At 33.3% G+C, this 13,032-nt stretch overlaps 1 protein-coding gene across 2 annotated transcripts in view; it reads right to left on the bottom strand.

Annotated features, from left to right (window-relative positions):
- Positions 1-6,289: 6,289 nt before the first annotated feature.
- LOC131062413 (CLIP-associated protein) overlaps positions 6,290-13,032 on the bottom strand; it is a 56,081-nt gene continuing 49,338 nt past the window's right edge. For both annotated transcript variants that reach the window (XM_057996065.2, XM_057996066.2), the window contains exons 19-23: positions 12,933-13,001; positions 12,785-12,853; positions 7,356-7,457; positions 7,057-7,179; positions 6,290-6,954 (exon numbers count right to left, since the gene is read on the bottom strand). In XM_057996065.2, the coding sequence (XP_057852048.2) occupies positions 6,916-6,954; positions 7,057-7,179; positions 7,356-7,457; positions 12,785-12,853; positions 12,933-13,001 (402 nt within the window). In that variant the 3' untranslated portion in view covers positions 6,290-6,915. The remainder of the gene's footprint in view (positions 6,955-7,056; positions 7,180-7,355; positions 7,458-12,784; positions 12,854-12,932; positions 13,002-13,032) is intronic.

The following is a 13,032-nucleotide window of genomic DNA, read 5'->3' as shown; positions in this document are numbered from 1 at the left end:
TAGTGATGTTAATGATCAGAATTCTTTTGATTTTGTTTTTTGTCTTGGTTTTGGCCCCACTATATGGTCTTGCGAGAATCAATATGTTATTGCATTATCATCTATTGTGGTTGAGTATCGAGCAAATGTTCATGCTAGCCAAGAGGTTTTGTGGCTTTGTCAGTTGTTGATAGAGTTTGGTTTTCCTCTTGATGGTCCCACTATTCTTTGGTGTGACAATTAGAGTGTCATTCATATTTATTGCAACCCAATGGAGAATCGACAGACTAAGCACATTGAGATCCACATGCAATTCATTTTATAGTTGATACAAGATAGTATTCTCACCTTGGATCACATGCTTACAAAGGTGCAGGTTGCAGACATCTTCATTAAGCCCTTGGCATCCCCACTATATATTCAATTCCAGTCGATGCTTGGGGTGAAGGAAGTCATCTTTGGGGGGTCTATTTTAGGCCTTCCTCCCTTTTTAGCAATTTACGTTTTTGGATGTATATGTGCTCTCGCTTTTGTAGAAGGGTTATTTCCCACGTGTTTTTTCTCCTTTTCTTGCTTAGAGAGACTTCATTGGTTAGTACATGGGTACCTAATCAGGCCATTAGTTGTTGTGACCCATATGCATTCATGCATTTAGAGGTTTTTTACTCACCCTAAGTTTCACTTAACGGGGGGTGTTATCTAGCATTTTTAGCTATTAGTTTGTTTTTTACAACTAATTATGTTTTTTTACTAAGGTTCACTTACGAGTGTTTGCTTCTAGTTGCTTTAGTTGTACATCTAGTTTAGCTTTTGTGCATCTAGTTTAACTAGAGTGAGCTTTTTTTAGCTTCTCATGCTTGCACTTTAGTTCTATTTTTAGCTTGAGGCGTCCTTGTGCTTTCTTTATAAGCACCTCATTGTACAATTGTATTTTATTTTGCATTATTTGCTTTTGAGTAATATAGCATTCTTTCATGCAACTCTCGTTTGTGGAAGGTGTTCTGTTTGTCGTTTGATCTTGTAGGTGCTTGTGTTGCAAGTTTTATATATATATATATATATATATATATATATCTGTGTGTGTGTGTGTGTGTGTGTGTGTGTGTGTGTGTGTGTGTGTGTGTGTGTGTGTGTGTGTGTGTGTGTGTGTGTGTGTGATTTCAAAAACAATCTTAAATTTTATTTTTCCCTTGTTAAATATGCTTTTGACAGCGAATATTTTATTTCAAAGTTTGAGTATTAATTTCCCCTTATCAATTGTGCCCCTAATAATACAATTTTGTCTTTAAAAAGATCAAAATCTTTTCTTTTCACATAGGTGTATGTCTATAAATGAAACTAGATAGATTTGAATAGTATTTCAGTCACAAATGGGTGCCCTAAAACTCATGTAAATTGCTTCTCCTCAATTACACATGCACTCTTAGCATTAGGGTTGCCCTTTGAATCTGAAATTTACTGTGTTTGATTAACCTCTATTTTTTGTCTAGGTGGATTTGTTGTGGAATTCATAATTAGCAATCTACAAAGATACAAAGAGAAGCAATATAAACATTACATGGACCAATAAGACAACACTTTGAAACGGATCATTTGAAACTATGGAAAGCGTGAGGTCTTACAAAAAAAAGAATGTAGGTACAACACTTTGATGTATTTTTTGTTGTAAACATATTTAGAACAGTTGTTGCACTAAATGTTGTAACAAGAAAATTATTGTAGAATTGAGATTTGATTTCAGCATTATATTATTGTGGGGAGAAATAAGAGTACATTTTTTAGTTTCCTAAATGAATATCTTAATATTATAGTCCTTATGAATAGAATGGCATGCAAATAATAAATTGTTATTATTCTTCCCATTATGGAGCTAAAGTAGCGACCGAGATCATAATAGGTCTTAGTTATGAGGGCAATCTAACTAGGATTTTTTTTCCATAAATACAAGTTTCCTATATGGAGAAGGGATCTCTTTGTTGAGTTTGTGTACAAAGTGGCTTGGAGTGTACTCTCCAGTGATCAAAATGATATATTTTGAAGCAAGAAAAAGTTAAGGGAAATATTTTTGTGAAGTTTGAAGGAGTTACAAGCAAATATCGTGTATTTTTTGGAGCATCATTTTTTATCATTTTTGAGGTGACATTTGCTAACATCTTGTAGGTTCATGATTATTCTTTAGCATAAAGTTTTGATATGAAAGTTATATGTTATTCATAAATTTAATTTTTCAAATTCACATCAAAATATTGTGATTTTTTTTTAAATTACTGTAAGTTATGCCTTCCAACTTGCACAAGCTCATTAATACTTACCTCTACTAGATATTTTGAGAGCATACACTTTTTACTTCTAATATGAGGGTTAATACATTTTTAGGGTTTTTATAGGTTACACATGATTTAAGAAATTTTTAATGATATTACATTTGGGGATATTAACACAGTTTATATCTTAATTATATTATAACATGGTATTTATTAGTTGATTAAAGACTTAAGGTCTAAAAAGACCTGTAAGCCAATTTGAGGGGTATATGTTGACAATCTTTAGATGTCCTTAGGCATAAGGTATGGCTAAGTTGTGTGATCATATTATTTTTAGTTTTTGTTAATTGTTTGTAAAAAAAAATCATGAACATCCTCCTTAGCCTAACAAAGCCACTAGTGTAGAAAATTAGGCACTTGTATCAATTAACCCAATTTACTTCATGTTTGATCATAAATCCAACATAGTTTATCTAAACCAACTTTGTTCCCCGAATTGAAAAAATGAGGTGTGTCTTAGAAAATTACAAGGTACAATTTAGAGCACCAACACTACCTATGTTTCATGATTAGTGCCTACTCTTTCTTAAGTTTCTTTGTTAGCAAATATGTTATTATGTTACATATTCTTGATGCTCTTATGTTTCCTATTGTTCATCATCATGATGGCCAACTCTTAAGTTGATCCGCATACCATGCTTCTTATGTTAATCGTTATTATCCTCCTAATGCTAATACATACTTATGATATCAATCTTATATGGTTTTTATGTTGTCGTGATCATATGATTGTTGTGTTTATGTATATTTGTCTGTGACATTTACAAATTTCCCTTAAATTATTATCTTTATGTTTACAATTCCATGTTATAGTAACATAATTATTTTTTTTATGTTCACATGATTCTATGCTATGATAATCATGCATGTAACTTATGATCCTGGTAATGTTTTACGTTTTACGTTTTACTTATGCTTAAGCATATGTTCTTATATGATTATGACATACGTTTACCATGTTTGCAACGTTTATCATGCTCACATTTGTCCCTTACCTTTTATTCCCTGCATACTTGTAACCAAGCGAAGAGAGGGAGCCATATTTGCTAATATTTTTTTTGAGATATCTAGTGATGGAGTCAACTATTCCCATATTGAAGGAACTTCTATGATTCTTTTTGCTCGGTCAAAATTCTTCATATAGTTGAAATTCTCGCTTTCCATTTGGTCGAAGTTCTACCACTTTCTACTTCAATATTTCTATTCTCTTTTAATATAGTTTTTAAGCGAGTTATAGTTAATCTCTTTTAATGTAACACTTTCTACTTTAATATTTCTATTATCTTTTAATATAGTTTTTAAGCGAGTTACAGTTAATCTCTTTTAATGTAACAAATGCTACTTACTGCAGTTTTTTTTTGTTTTGCAAGTTTCCAAGAACTCGTTGCAAGGAGAATACAAGAATCACCATTCGTTCATATATTTATCTTTAATGTTTTAAAAATATTAACTTTCTATGTTGACCTTTGTTTATACTTGATGTGCATCTTCAAAATAATTTACATGCACATTAAAGTTGGAGCAAAATGTAATGGTGAAAAATTGTATATTATATTTTGACTCACTTGAATTAGATTGTCTTTTATGAAATTACAAGTATACACATAATTGAGAATACTTCTAATCAAAATTATATTTTATTTTTGCATCAACATTTCAAATCATACTTCATGGTCCATCATTAAAATAAATAAAAATATGAAAAGATCATAAACTTTACTCAATAAATAAATGAAAAAAAAATTGTAAAAACAACAAACATGAAGAGAATTAAAATACACAATATACAAATAATTATGTGATCAATTATACACGAAAAGATTTAACTACTAAAGAACAATTAATTGGGAAGTAAAAAATAATAAAAAATGTAATCATAAAAGTCTAAATAATTTTATGGCCAAAGATCAAATTAGGTAAAGTATTATTGTAATATTAAATTGGAATAATCTAATATTAAAATTTTATATGGTGTATAAATCCAAATGATATTAGGATTGTTATAACATTCGAAAAAAGGAAAGTATTATTATTAAAAATTATAATCATAACATAATTGCTATATTAAAGCAGAATAGTATTACCATAATATTGTAAACATTAGAAGTATACTACTCTAAAATTGCAATCAAAGGTGGCATATTCTTGCATTCAATTCAACTCAAATATCTGTATCATCACTCATTCCCAAAAAACAGTGTTGATCCTTATATCCCTCATTTGCCACCTTGGTTCCCATACGGTGGATAATTACTCAAGTAACTTCCATGCATGAATTTGAACCTCTGACTTTAAGAATACAAAATTCAAATTTAACCTTGTCGCTCTTGTCCTAGTCGTCATGAACTAAACTAGCACACATTTGTGTGGATTTTTATGGATTTGCATTCAAGAACATCTCCTAATTCATCATTATCATTTAGATCAAGGAGCATTCATGATACATTTATAGAACACATTTATAACATCAAAATTGCAGCATCCTTAGGCATACTCACAGTTCCTCGTTCCCCTGATGCTTATTCATCATCATTAAATTAACCTGCCTTTGGGGCTTAGGCTTAACCAGAGGAGTATTAGTTATCGTCTAGCAAGTTCCCAAATAGTCTATCAACAACACACTACTTTAGCCATGGGTACAACTAGTCAGGGCACATCTCCAACAATTATCAATTTTTCTGACATTTCACTTCTGCAAATCAAATTCATTTCCGGATGCTAGGTTCACCTATGCAAGCATTTAGTTCAATTTTAGAAAATTCTGAGGCAATCATCCAACAAGGCCCCTATTTTTTACACAATAATAATTCAATGCCTATCATTTTCGACAGCATATTCCTCGTCAATTTCAATTATCGCATTTAATTTATTTTAAATGTGTAAACACAATTCTAAATTTATTGTTGCATTCCCACCTTTAAAATCCTAGGCTTTTATCATTATTTAATAACTTGTCTACGTAATTTATTGTGAACGCCTTCATTTTCAACACAACTAATAAGCAAATAGCTTATCTTTGAGGATAGTCGGAACATGAAGGGTAAACAGATGAGTTTTGTTCCTGTCAAAGTGCTCTCTTCTGCCATGCACAATTTCAAAATAACAAATTGCAAATTTAGTATTAATCCCATGAACGACCATGGATTTTTTTGATATACAAGAGACCTGTTTTAAGCTGAAATACACATCCAAACAGCGTCATAAAACTTTTACTGTTGTGATAACAAGATGATTGGTTCTGTGTATATGTTTTGGCAGCCCACAATAGCTATTATTGCTGAGTGAAAAAGGAAAAGTGATGCGCATTGAGATGGTGCACACAAGCCACGTATTCCATGTGTTTTTATTTATATGCAATTCAAAATCACTTAAACAGGGGATTTATTGAGGTATCATTAGTAATTGTTCTAGTTAATTTGTCCTCCATGGCCAAGAATATTCTACCTCTTTTATTTAGAATGCAAAATATGCAGTGATAACTGCATTTGACGTCAAAAAAAATCGAGTCTCTACTTCAGAAATAATTTGACCCCACTTGAAACAATAATCATAGAATCAGCACAATCGTTTCCGAATATATCAGAAATATTCCTTTAAAGTGATGGCATTTATGTCCGGCTTGTTTAATTGCTAACAATGCTCTTTGCAAATCCGACTGTTTTTAAGAATCCCTGTCAACCTATACTTTTTATTACACTTCAATTACTAAATTGTTAGTCCCACTATTAAAACCTATTTTTTTGTAACATAGTACAAGCTGCTATGCTACCATTTCTTTGTAACATAGTACAAGCTGCTATGCAACCATTTCTTTGTAACATTGTACAATATGCATATGCTACGCATAAACTAACATATTTCCTTTATTATCAATAAAGAACATCATCATGTTTCCAGCTATCTGTTTCATTTAGAAATTAGTCTAGCTCAAAAAGTTTCCAACTTCATTTAATCAGGCATTCTTGTCATTTTTTGGAGACAACAGATCATCTAAATTTAGTCCAACTTTACTTAAAAACAACCATCTTCATTACAATACTCTCATCACGATGTCAGCTTGAATGGTGATATCAATATACACACTTGCCATACCAGGTGACTAAAGAGATCTACATGAGATATCTCTAGAACAATCGAAGTGAAATGAAAATCTTGCACGACTATCAGAAAGTCGTTTCTATATTTCAGTTACAGCCTGAGCAAACTCACAAAACCAGTAAGTTGAACAAATGAGCCTTTACATGAAACTCAGCATTCCAACATATAGAATAAATTATTTAAAGAGGACCAGTATGTTCACTGAATAGCGGCTGAATCCTAATCTACATGAAAAACTTTACAGAGAAACAAGAAAATCTTGCTTCTAATTACCAGCCATGGTGTGAAACACCTTGACTGGTTGTTTCTGAACAAGACTGAAAAAATAATCCACTCAAAACAATTCTGTAGCAAATAGAATCACCTCACAGAAGTATACAAGGGACTAACCGTGATAGGGTACACTCTAATATAACATTTTTGGCATGCAGTATCTTAAGTTCCAACAGCTTTTAGGCAGGCATTCTCGCCAGTTTCTTGTCTGTTGTCATATTTTGGACCACAACCTATAGCTTTAAGCATGGTTTGAGTCAACAGCAGCACCTGACCTTGCCTGCAAAAGGACTTAATCAGGTTCAGAGGTACAAAAAAACACTTGGAAAACTTTTATAGGGAATATATTCATCAGCACAAATTTTCTGCTTATATACTGCACCTGTGAAATTCTATTTGCGTAAATTGTTACAAGTCGCAGTTGGGTACTGCTCAGGCTTCCAAGGTAAGGTAAAAATGCTTTTCCAAGGACAATATATATATCCACTAGACAGAAAACGACTGTCTGTACAAGCAGATAAATCAAGACTTAAAAATCTTTTTTTCTTCATTTTGAATAACATATTTTTAAGGCTTGAACATAAAAGAGCTTAAGCAAAGAAAACATTAACGAGGCAGAAAATCTACAGCGACCTACTACATTTACTAGCAACAAATAAATATATTTGGAAGCCAACCTACCTTCCGAACATCAGCACTTTGGTTCCCAAAAGCATCAAATAATGCAGGCAAAAATGAAGGTAACTGAGCCATAAGTTCCTCCGATGGAAGTCGACCCACAAGCTGCAGAACCAACAAATATCAGTTCTTAATCACTGAAGATGAACCAGTACAAATAAAATCACAGCACAAAATGGCATTGGTAAAGGTGCTTGCTTTTACAGGATCTATTATAAAAAATAGCATCCACCATTACCACCTGATTGAGTATTGAAAGATACTTCAAATGATCCAAAGTATGCAATACTTATTGAGTCTAAAACTTATTGCCATTTTAGGTGACGAGTTCTGAGGAGCCTATGATAAGCTAAATCTGCAGAGATGCATACCTTTATTGAAATACAGAATTTAAAATTGATTAATCTAGCAATGAAACAGATATATCTTTTCTATTAAGGTTATGCCTATTTTTGCATGCCAAGATGTCTCTTAAAATAGCATGGTAATGAATCCTACTTCTACTGTAAAATGGGATGATCCTTTATGTGGTAGCCAGTGTAAAGAACTCAATCGACACTGGAGATCCTTGTGCAAACCAGACCCTAGCACAACATATCATTAACAAAAGTGCTTGTTTTTACAGGATCTGTTAAACAAATAAGCACCCGCTATTACCATCTACTTGTGTCTTGAAAGATACTTGAAATTATCTTATGCATGCAAATACTTGTTGAGGCTAAAATTACAGCCAATCTAGATGCTGAGTTCAGGAGCCTGTTATTAGCTAAATCCACAGAGATGTATAACGTTAGCGGAGAACAGAGAGGCTAAAATTATTGCTGATATGGATACCGAGTTCAGAAGCCTGTGCTTAGCTAAATGCACAGAGATGCATACCTCTGGCAGAGTACAAAATTTAAAATTAATTGATCCAGAAATTAAACAGAAGTGCCTTTTCTAGTAAGTTAGGCCTATTTTTGCATGCTAGGATGTCTGTTAAAATGACATCAGCATAAATCCTACTTCTACCGTGAAATGGGATGATCCTTATGCAGTAGCTAGTCAATGTAAGTTTGTGGCCACTATAAAGAACTTGATAGACCAATAAAAAATAGCTCAAATCAATACTTTCTGGAACATATCAGGCAAGCTTGTCTGGCCATCTCAGTCTAAAAGCAATGTAGTGGGAGTTCCAGAATCAAAAAAACATTAGTTATTTTTTCTTCATACAGACCCCAATAGATTGGCCAACTACAATACTTATAGCTTACTGTTCACAATTGAAAATGTGTAGATGTCAACAAAAATTGTTTGGGGGAAAAACCGGCAAACCAAACATATAAGACTTTTTCAAATCGGATACAAAATTCATAGAAAATTGTAGAAAAATAGACAACTACTTTTCTTAAAACTTAACATTTCCATAGCATAGAGATGTAGAGAGCAAATATAATTGAGTTTAACCCATGAATTGTAGAAAATAGATTTTTGTTGTTTATATTCATATTGCTGATTACATAGGCAAATATTCATTTAACATTTTAAAAGGGCAGTCACCAAATACACCAAATAGTTGTCTAAGTCTGAGATCAAATATTAGCTAAGTCTATGAAGTAACTAAGATCAAGATTTATCAAACCGCGATCCAGATAGTGTTAGGAATTTAGTAAAAGTGGAAGCCATTTTGAAGTGATCCAAGACTTTCATTGTGACTGAAGCAAGGAGTTTTCTAGGGTTAGTTCAATATATGAGAAAGCTTATCAAATCATATTCCACAATTGCAATGCTTTATATTCCCTAATGGCAATTGGTAAGTCGTTTATATGGGGTAGAATACACCAAAAGGCATTTGTTTGGTTGAAGTAAAAGATTAGCAAGCCACTGTCTTTAGGCAATACCTAGCTTGCAACTACTATTTTAGGTGGAGACAAATGTTAATGATTATGTGTTGGAAGCTGTTTTATTACAAGTATGTAAGCTTGCTTCTTGTCATTTAGATTTATTTCATGGAGCAAATTGGATATATTGCTCATATAATGAATTGTACGTCTTTGTCTGAGATAAAAAAATACTATATCAATTATAAATTAAAACCATATATCTATATCTATATATATTATAAATGTCTTTGGACGTTCAGTGTCATGGTAGAAACAATTCGTTAGTGAGGCAGCCACCAAGGTTCAAACCCCCACTGGGCATGTAATGTCCCTTTATGGTAAACTTAGGAAATAGGGACAATAACTTACAAAGATCAATTGCAATAGACTTCTTTCCACCAAAATCTCTAATAATACTTAAAATAATGATAAATGATGCTAATCAGTGTAAGAATGATAAATTTGATACACCGTTGATATTACTTATAATATGATAATATCAGTACCAATATCATTGATGTCTCTGATTCAACACTTAGATGTATGCGAGAGGATCTTGACCTATATATCTGTACTTAGTGCAATGTAATTGACGTTAAGATTGTCTAAGCTGTATCGAATATGTTCACTGATAATCATACAAGAATGATCTCCCCTCTGTAATCCCCTTCTACATTTCTTACTCTCCTTTTATATCTTTAAGTCACTCAAGAAGGGTTGTGATTCAATGAAAGGAAGCATTCCTTCCCAACGAACATGTCTTTTATTAATTTTTACACTCTATGCTTTATTGCCGTCTTTTCATAATTAAGCGCTCCTTTGTTATATACTTAATTGTTGCCGCCCTGTTTGCTATTTGTTTCTTTCTAACATATATACATAAGTCTGGTTGGTCAGCATATAATTCCCAACGTAGTAAATAATACCTTAGCCTTCTTGAATGAGGGTCAGTATGCTAATTTGTTTGCCATATGATCATTACGATTTGTGAGGCAAATCAACACCTTAATCTTTATATCCATAATCACTGCCTTGTGTTGTTTATAATTAGGGCCTGGCAGATTCCAATTGCCTTGGGCAACATTGGAATCCGCCTAAGGGGGGGCCAGCTCCTTCTCCATTATATAGGGCCAAGCCCTATACCTTTCGGCTCTCCAAAAGATCCCCACGCTACACCTTGATAGGGCTGACCCTATCTTCTTCACACAAAAGAAATTAAATGAATTAAAGAAATTAAAAGGATTAAGCCGACTTGATTAGGAGTGTTTGCTCTCCTATAAATAAGACGCATACCTATCACAATAGTATTCAAGGCAGTCCTCAAGTAAATGCGAAATATATCCTTCTTGTGTAGCGAACTCCTTTACAAGCAGCAGATCACAGCGAGCCTCATTCATAGGTAGCAGATTATCAGTTAGGTTACAGCGAACTCCATGTAGGTGCAGATCACAGCGAACTTCATATATGTGCAGCAGATCCAATTGATGATCACAGCGAACTCCATGTATGTGCAGCAGATCTAATTGGTGATCACAAGTTATCATCATAGACAGGGATCTCCATTGAAGACTCAAGCAAAGGACTGTAAATTATAATCACAGTCAACAAACTAGCTGTGTAGTCTTCTATATCATCATCCTTGTGACTGCAACTTCTATACTCCAGATAAGTGTGTAATTGTCAATTGAATCTAAAACCATAATCAGATCTGAGGATCTTTTCTGGCTGGGTTTTTCCTCCTAGGAGGTTTTCCCAGGGTAATTTTTGTCTTGTCTCTTTTGCATTCAGTTCTTACTATGCTTAAATCTGAGAATCAATAAATCTAATTAACCTAGTTAGAAACAAATTCTAATTTTCTGAGTTTCATCTAATCTGAAAGTACTAAAGTTAACACCTTGATCTTTCATAGAAAGTCGACCTTATTACTGCCTTAATGCAAAGTCGGCTTCTTTAATATTCTGCAGGATGTATCTTTCGAATGTTACCAATATACCCGCGACTCTTGCACACATCTTATCAATATGTATTCTTTCACGTATTCTTCTGGATAAGCCAAACGGAATGAGTACAGGATCGACTGGTAATTTACTTATGTCTGCTATGAAAGATCAGTGAGTGGATTACTGACGATTGCATTTCTTGAGTTTCTGTAAATTGTATTGCTTGTTGTATGTTATCTTTAGGACAGGTCGTGCATATTTTATGTAATTGATATCCATTATTAACGTAGTCCCTACTCATGATTGAACGATGCTTTTAAATGATCATTCTCACCTCCGTGAAATACTTCAATACTCTTCTTTGACCGGTTCATGAGAATCCTTCTAAACAGTGTCTGAGTAGGAAGCGACTCTGTGATTCTTAGAGTGCCCAACCAATGAGATAGCACCTTCCCTTCACAACAATTACATATAAGATCCGATATGTCCTTAATAGGGATCACTGATTATTATTGGTGATGTTCAATGTGAATATTGTAACAATTAGTATAGGAGTAAGATTTGTGATATCTCATTCACCCTTCGGCCAATACCATACTTGGACTGTCTATTCTTTTGCAAGTTTTGTCGGCAATTGATGGGGACATCACAAGGCAACTGAGCTTGCAGGCCTTGTGTGTTTGTTGGGTCATTGAACTCACGAATTTGAACAAGTGAAGTATGGGGAATGGCCCCCTAGAAATGGCCTCATGGAAAGAGATCCTCTGTAAGTGGTTTCTCTGGGCTCGGACCAGGCTAAAAGCCCAAGTTTCCTCAAACAAAAAAATATATATTATATATATTATATTAAAAATTAAATATGTACTTTATAAATTTTACACTATTTTTAATTTATGGTTTATTATACAACTATTAAATTATTAATATATATAGTTTATAATAGTTTAAATTATAAACTATAGGGGTTCACTCCTTCCCTGTCAAAGTGCCAACTATAATAGTGCATAATAGTTATAATTTTAAAGATAGTGTATAATATTAATTACATACTTGCTCGCATCAAAATCCATGGGGCCAGGTGTGCAGAGAGCTCGAGTCATATTGAAGCCACAGTTTAGGGCAGATTTGTCAGCTGCTTCGACACTATCTCATATGCCCCCCACAATTTAGGATGATTAAGGCCCTTTCAAATTCAGTTGATGACCGCTATTGCTCTTCCCGCTCCTCTATTTAGCGTTTTTCAAAGTTTGGAAAGAAAACCAAGTGACAAAATAACAAATTGTTTCCATGCTGATTCCGCATTGACTCTGATTTCGTCTCGGAATTGCCCTATTTCTGAGCAATTCCGTAATATAATGAGTTTTTCTAGGGTTTCCTGGGTTTTTGCAACGATTTTTTTCACTTATTTTGCCATCTTTTTACATGATTTCAATGCAATTTAAACATGAAAAATTGATGAAAATTGGGTCAACGATCTTTTCATGAATCGTGATTTTTCTTGGGAATAAATCATCTGGCTCCACAATTCACAATTAATCAGGTATAATCACAATTTTTTGCAGATTATAGCTTCTTTGTTTAAAACCACTAGAAAGGCTTTTCATCTACATAAAAACACTAGTCCACCTACCTTAGTTAAACAGCCGATGCAAGTCACCAAAGTTTTATCATCTTCACTGACCAATAGAGGTACCACAACCTGCAATTAAATCAAACAATGGTCAAACTTCAAATATCTGACCAGATTTGATGTAATAGAACAAAAGAATAGATCATACTGTGAGGCACCGATAAGGATCATATTGAGATAACACAGTTGTTGCACACCGATCTGCTTCACTGGAAACCTGAATCAGACAACCGACATTTGGAATAAGA

The sequence above is a fragment of the Cryptomeria japonica genome, chromosome 3 (genome assembly GCF_030272615.1).
Source record: "Cryptomeria japonica chromosome 3, Sugi_1.0, whole genome shotgun sequence".
Classification (NCBI taxonomy): Eukaryota; Viridiplantae; Streptophyta; class Pinopsida; order Cupressales; family Cupressaceae; genus Cryptomeria; species Cryptomeria japonica.
This window is presented reverse-complemented; position numbering and strand designations above follow the sequence as displayed.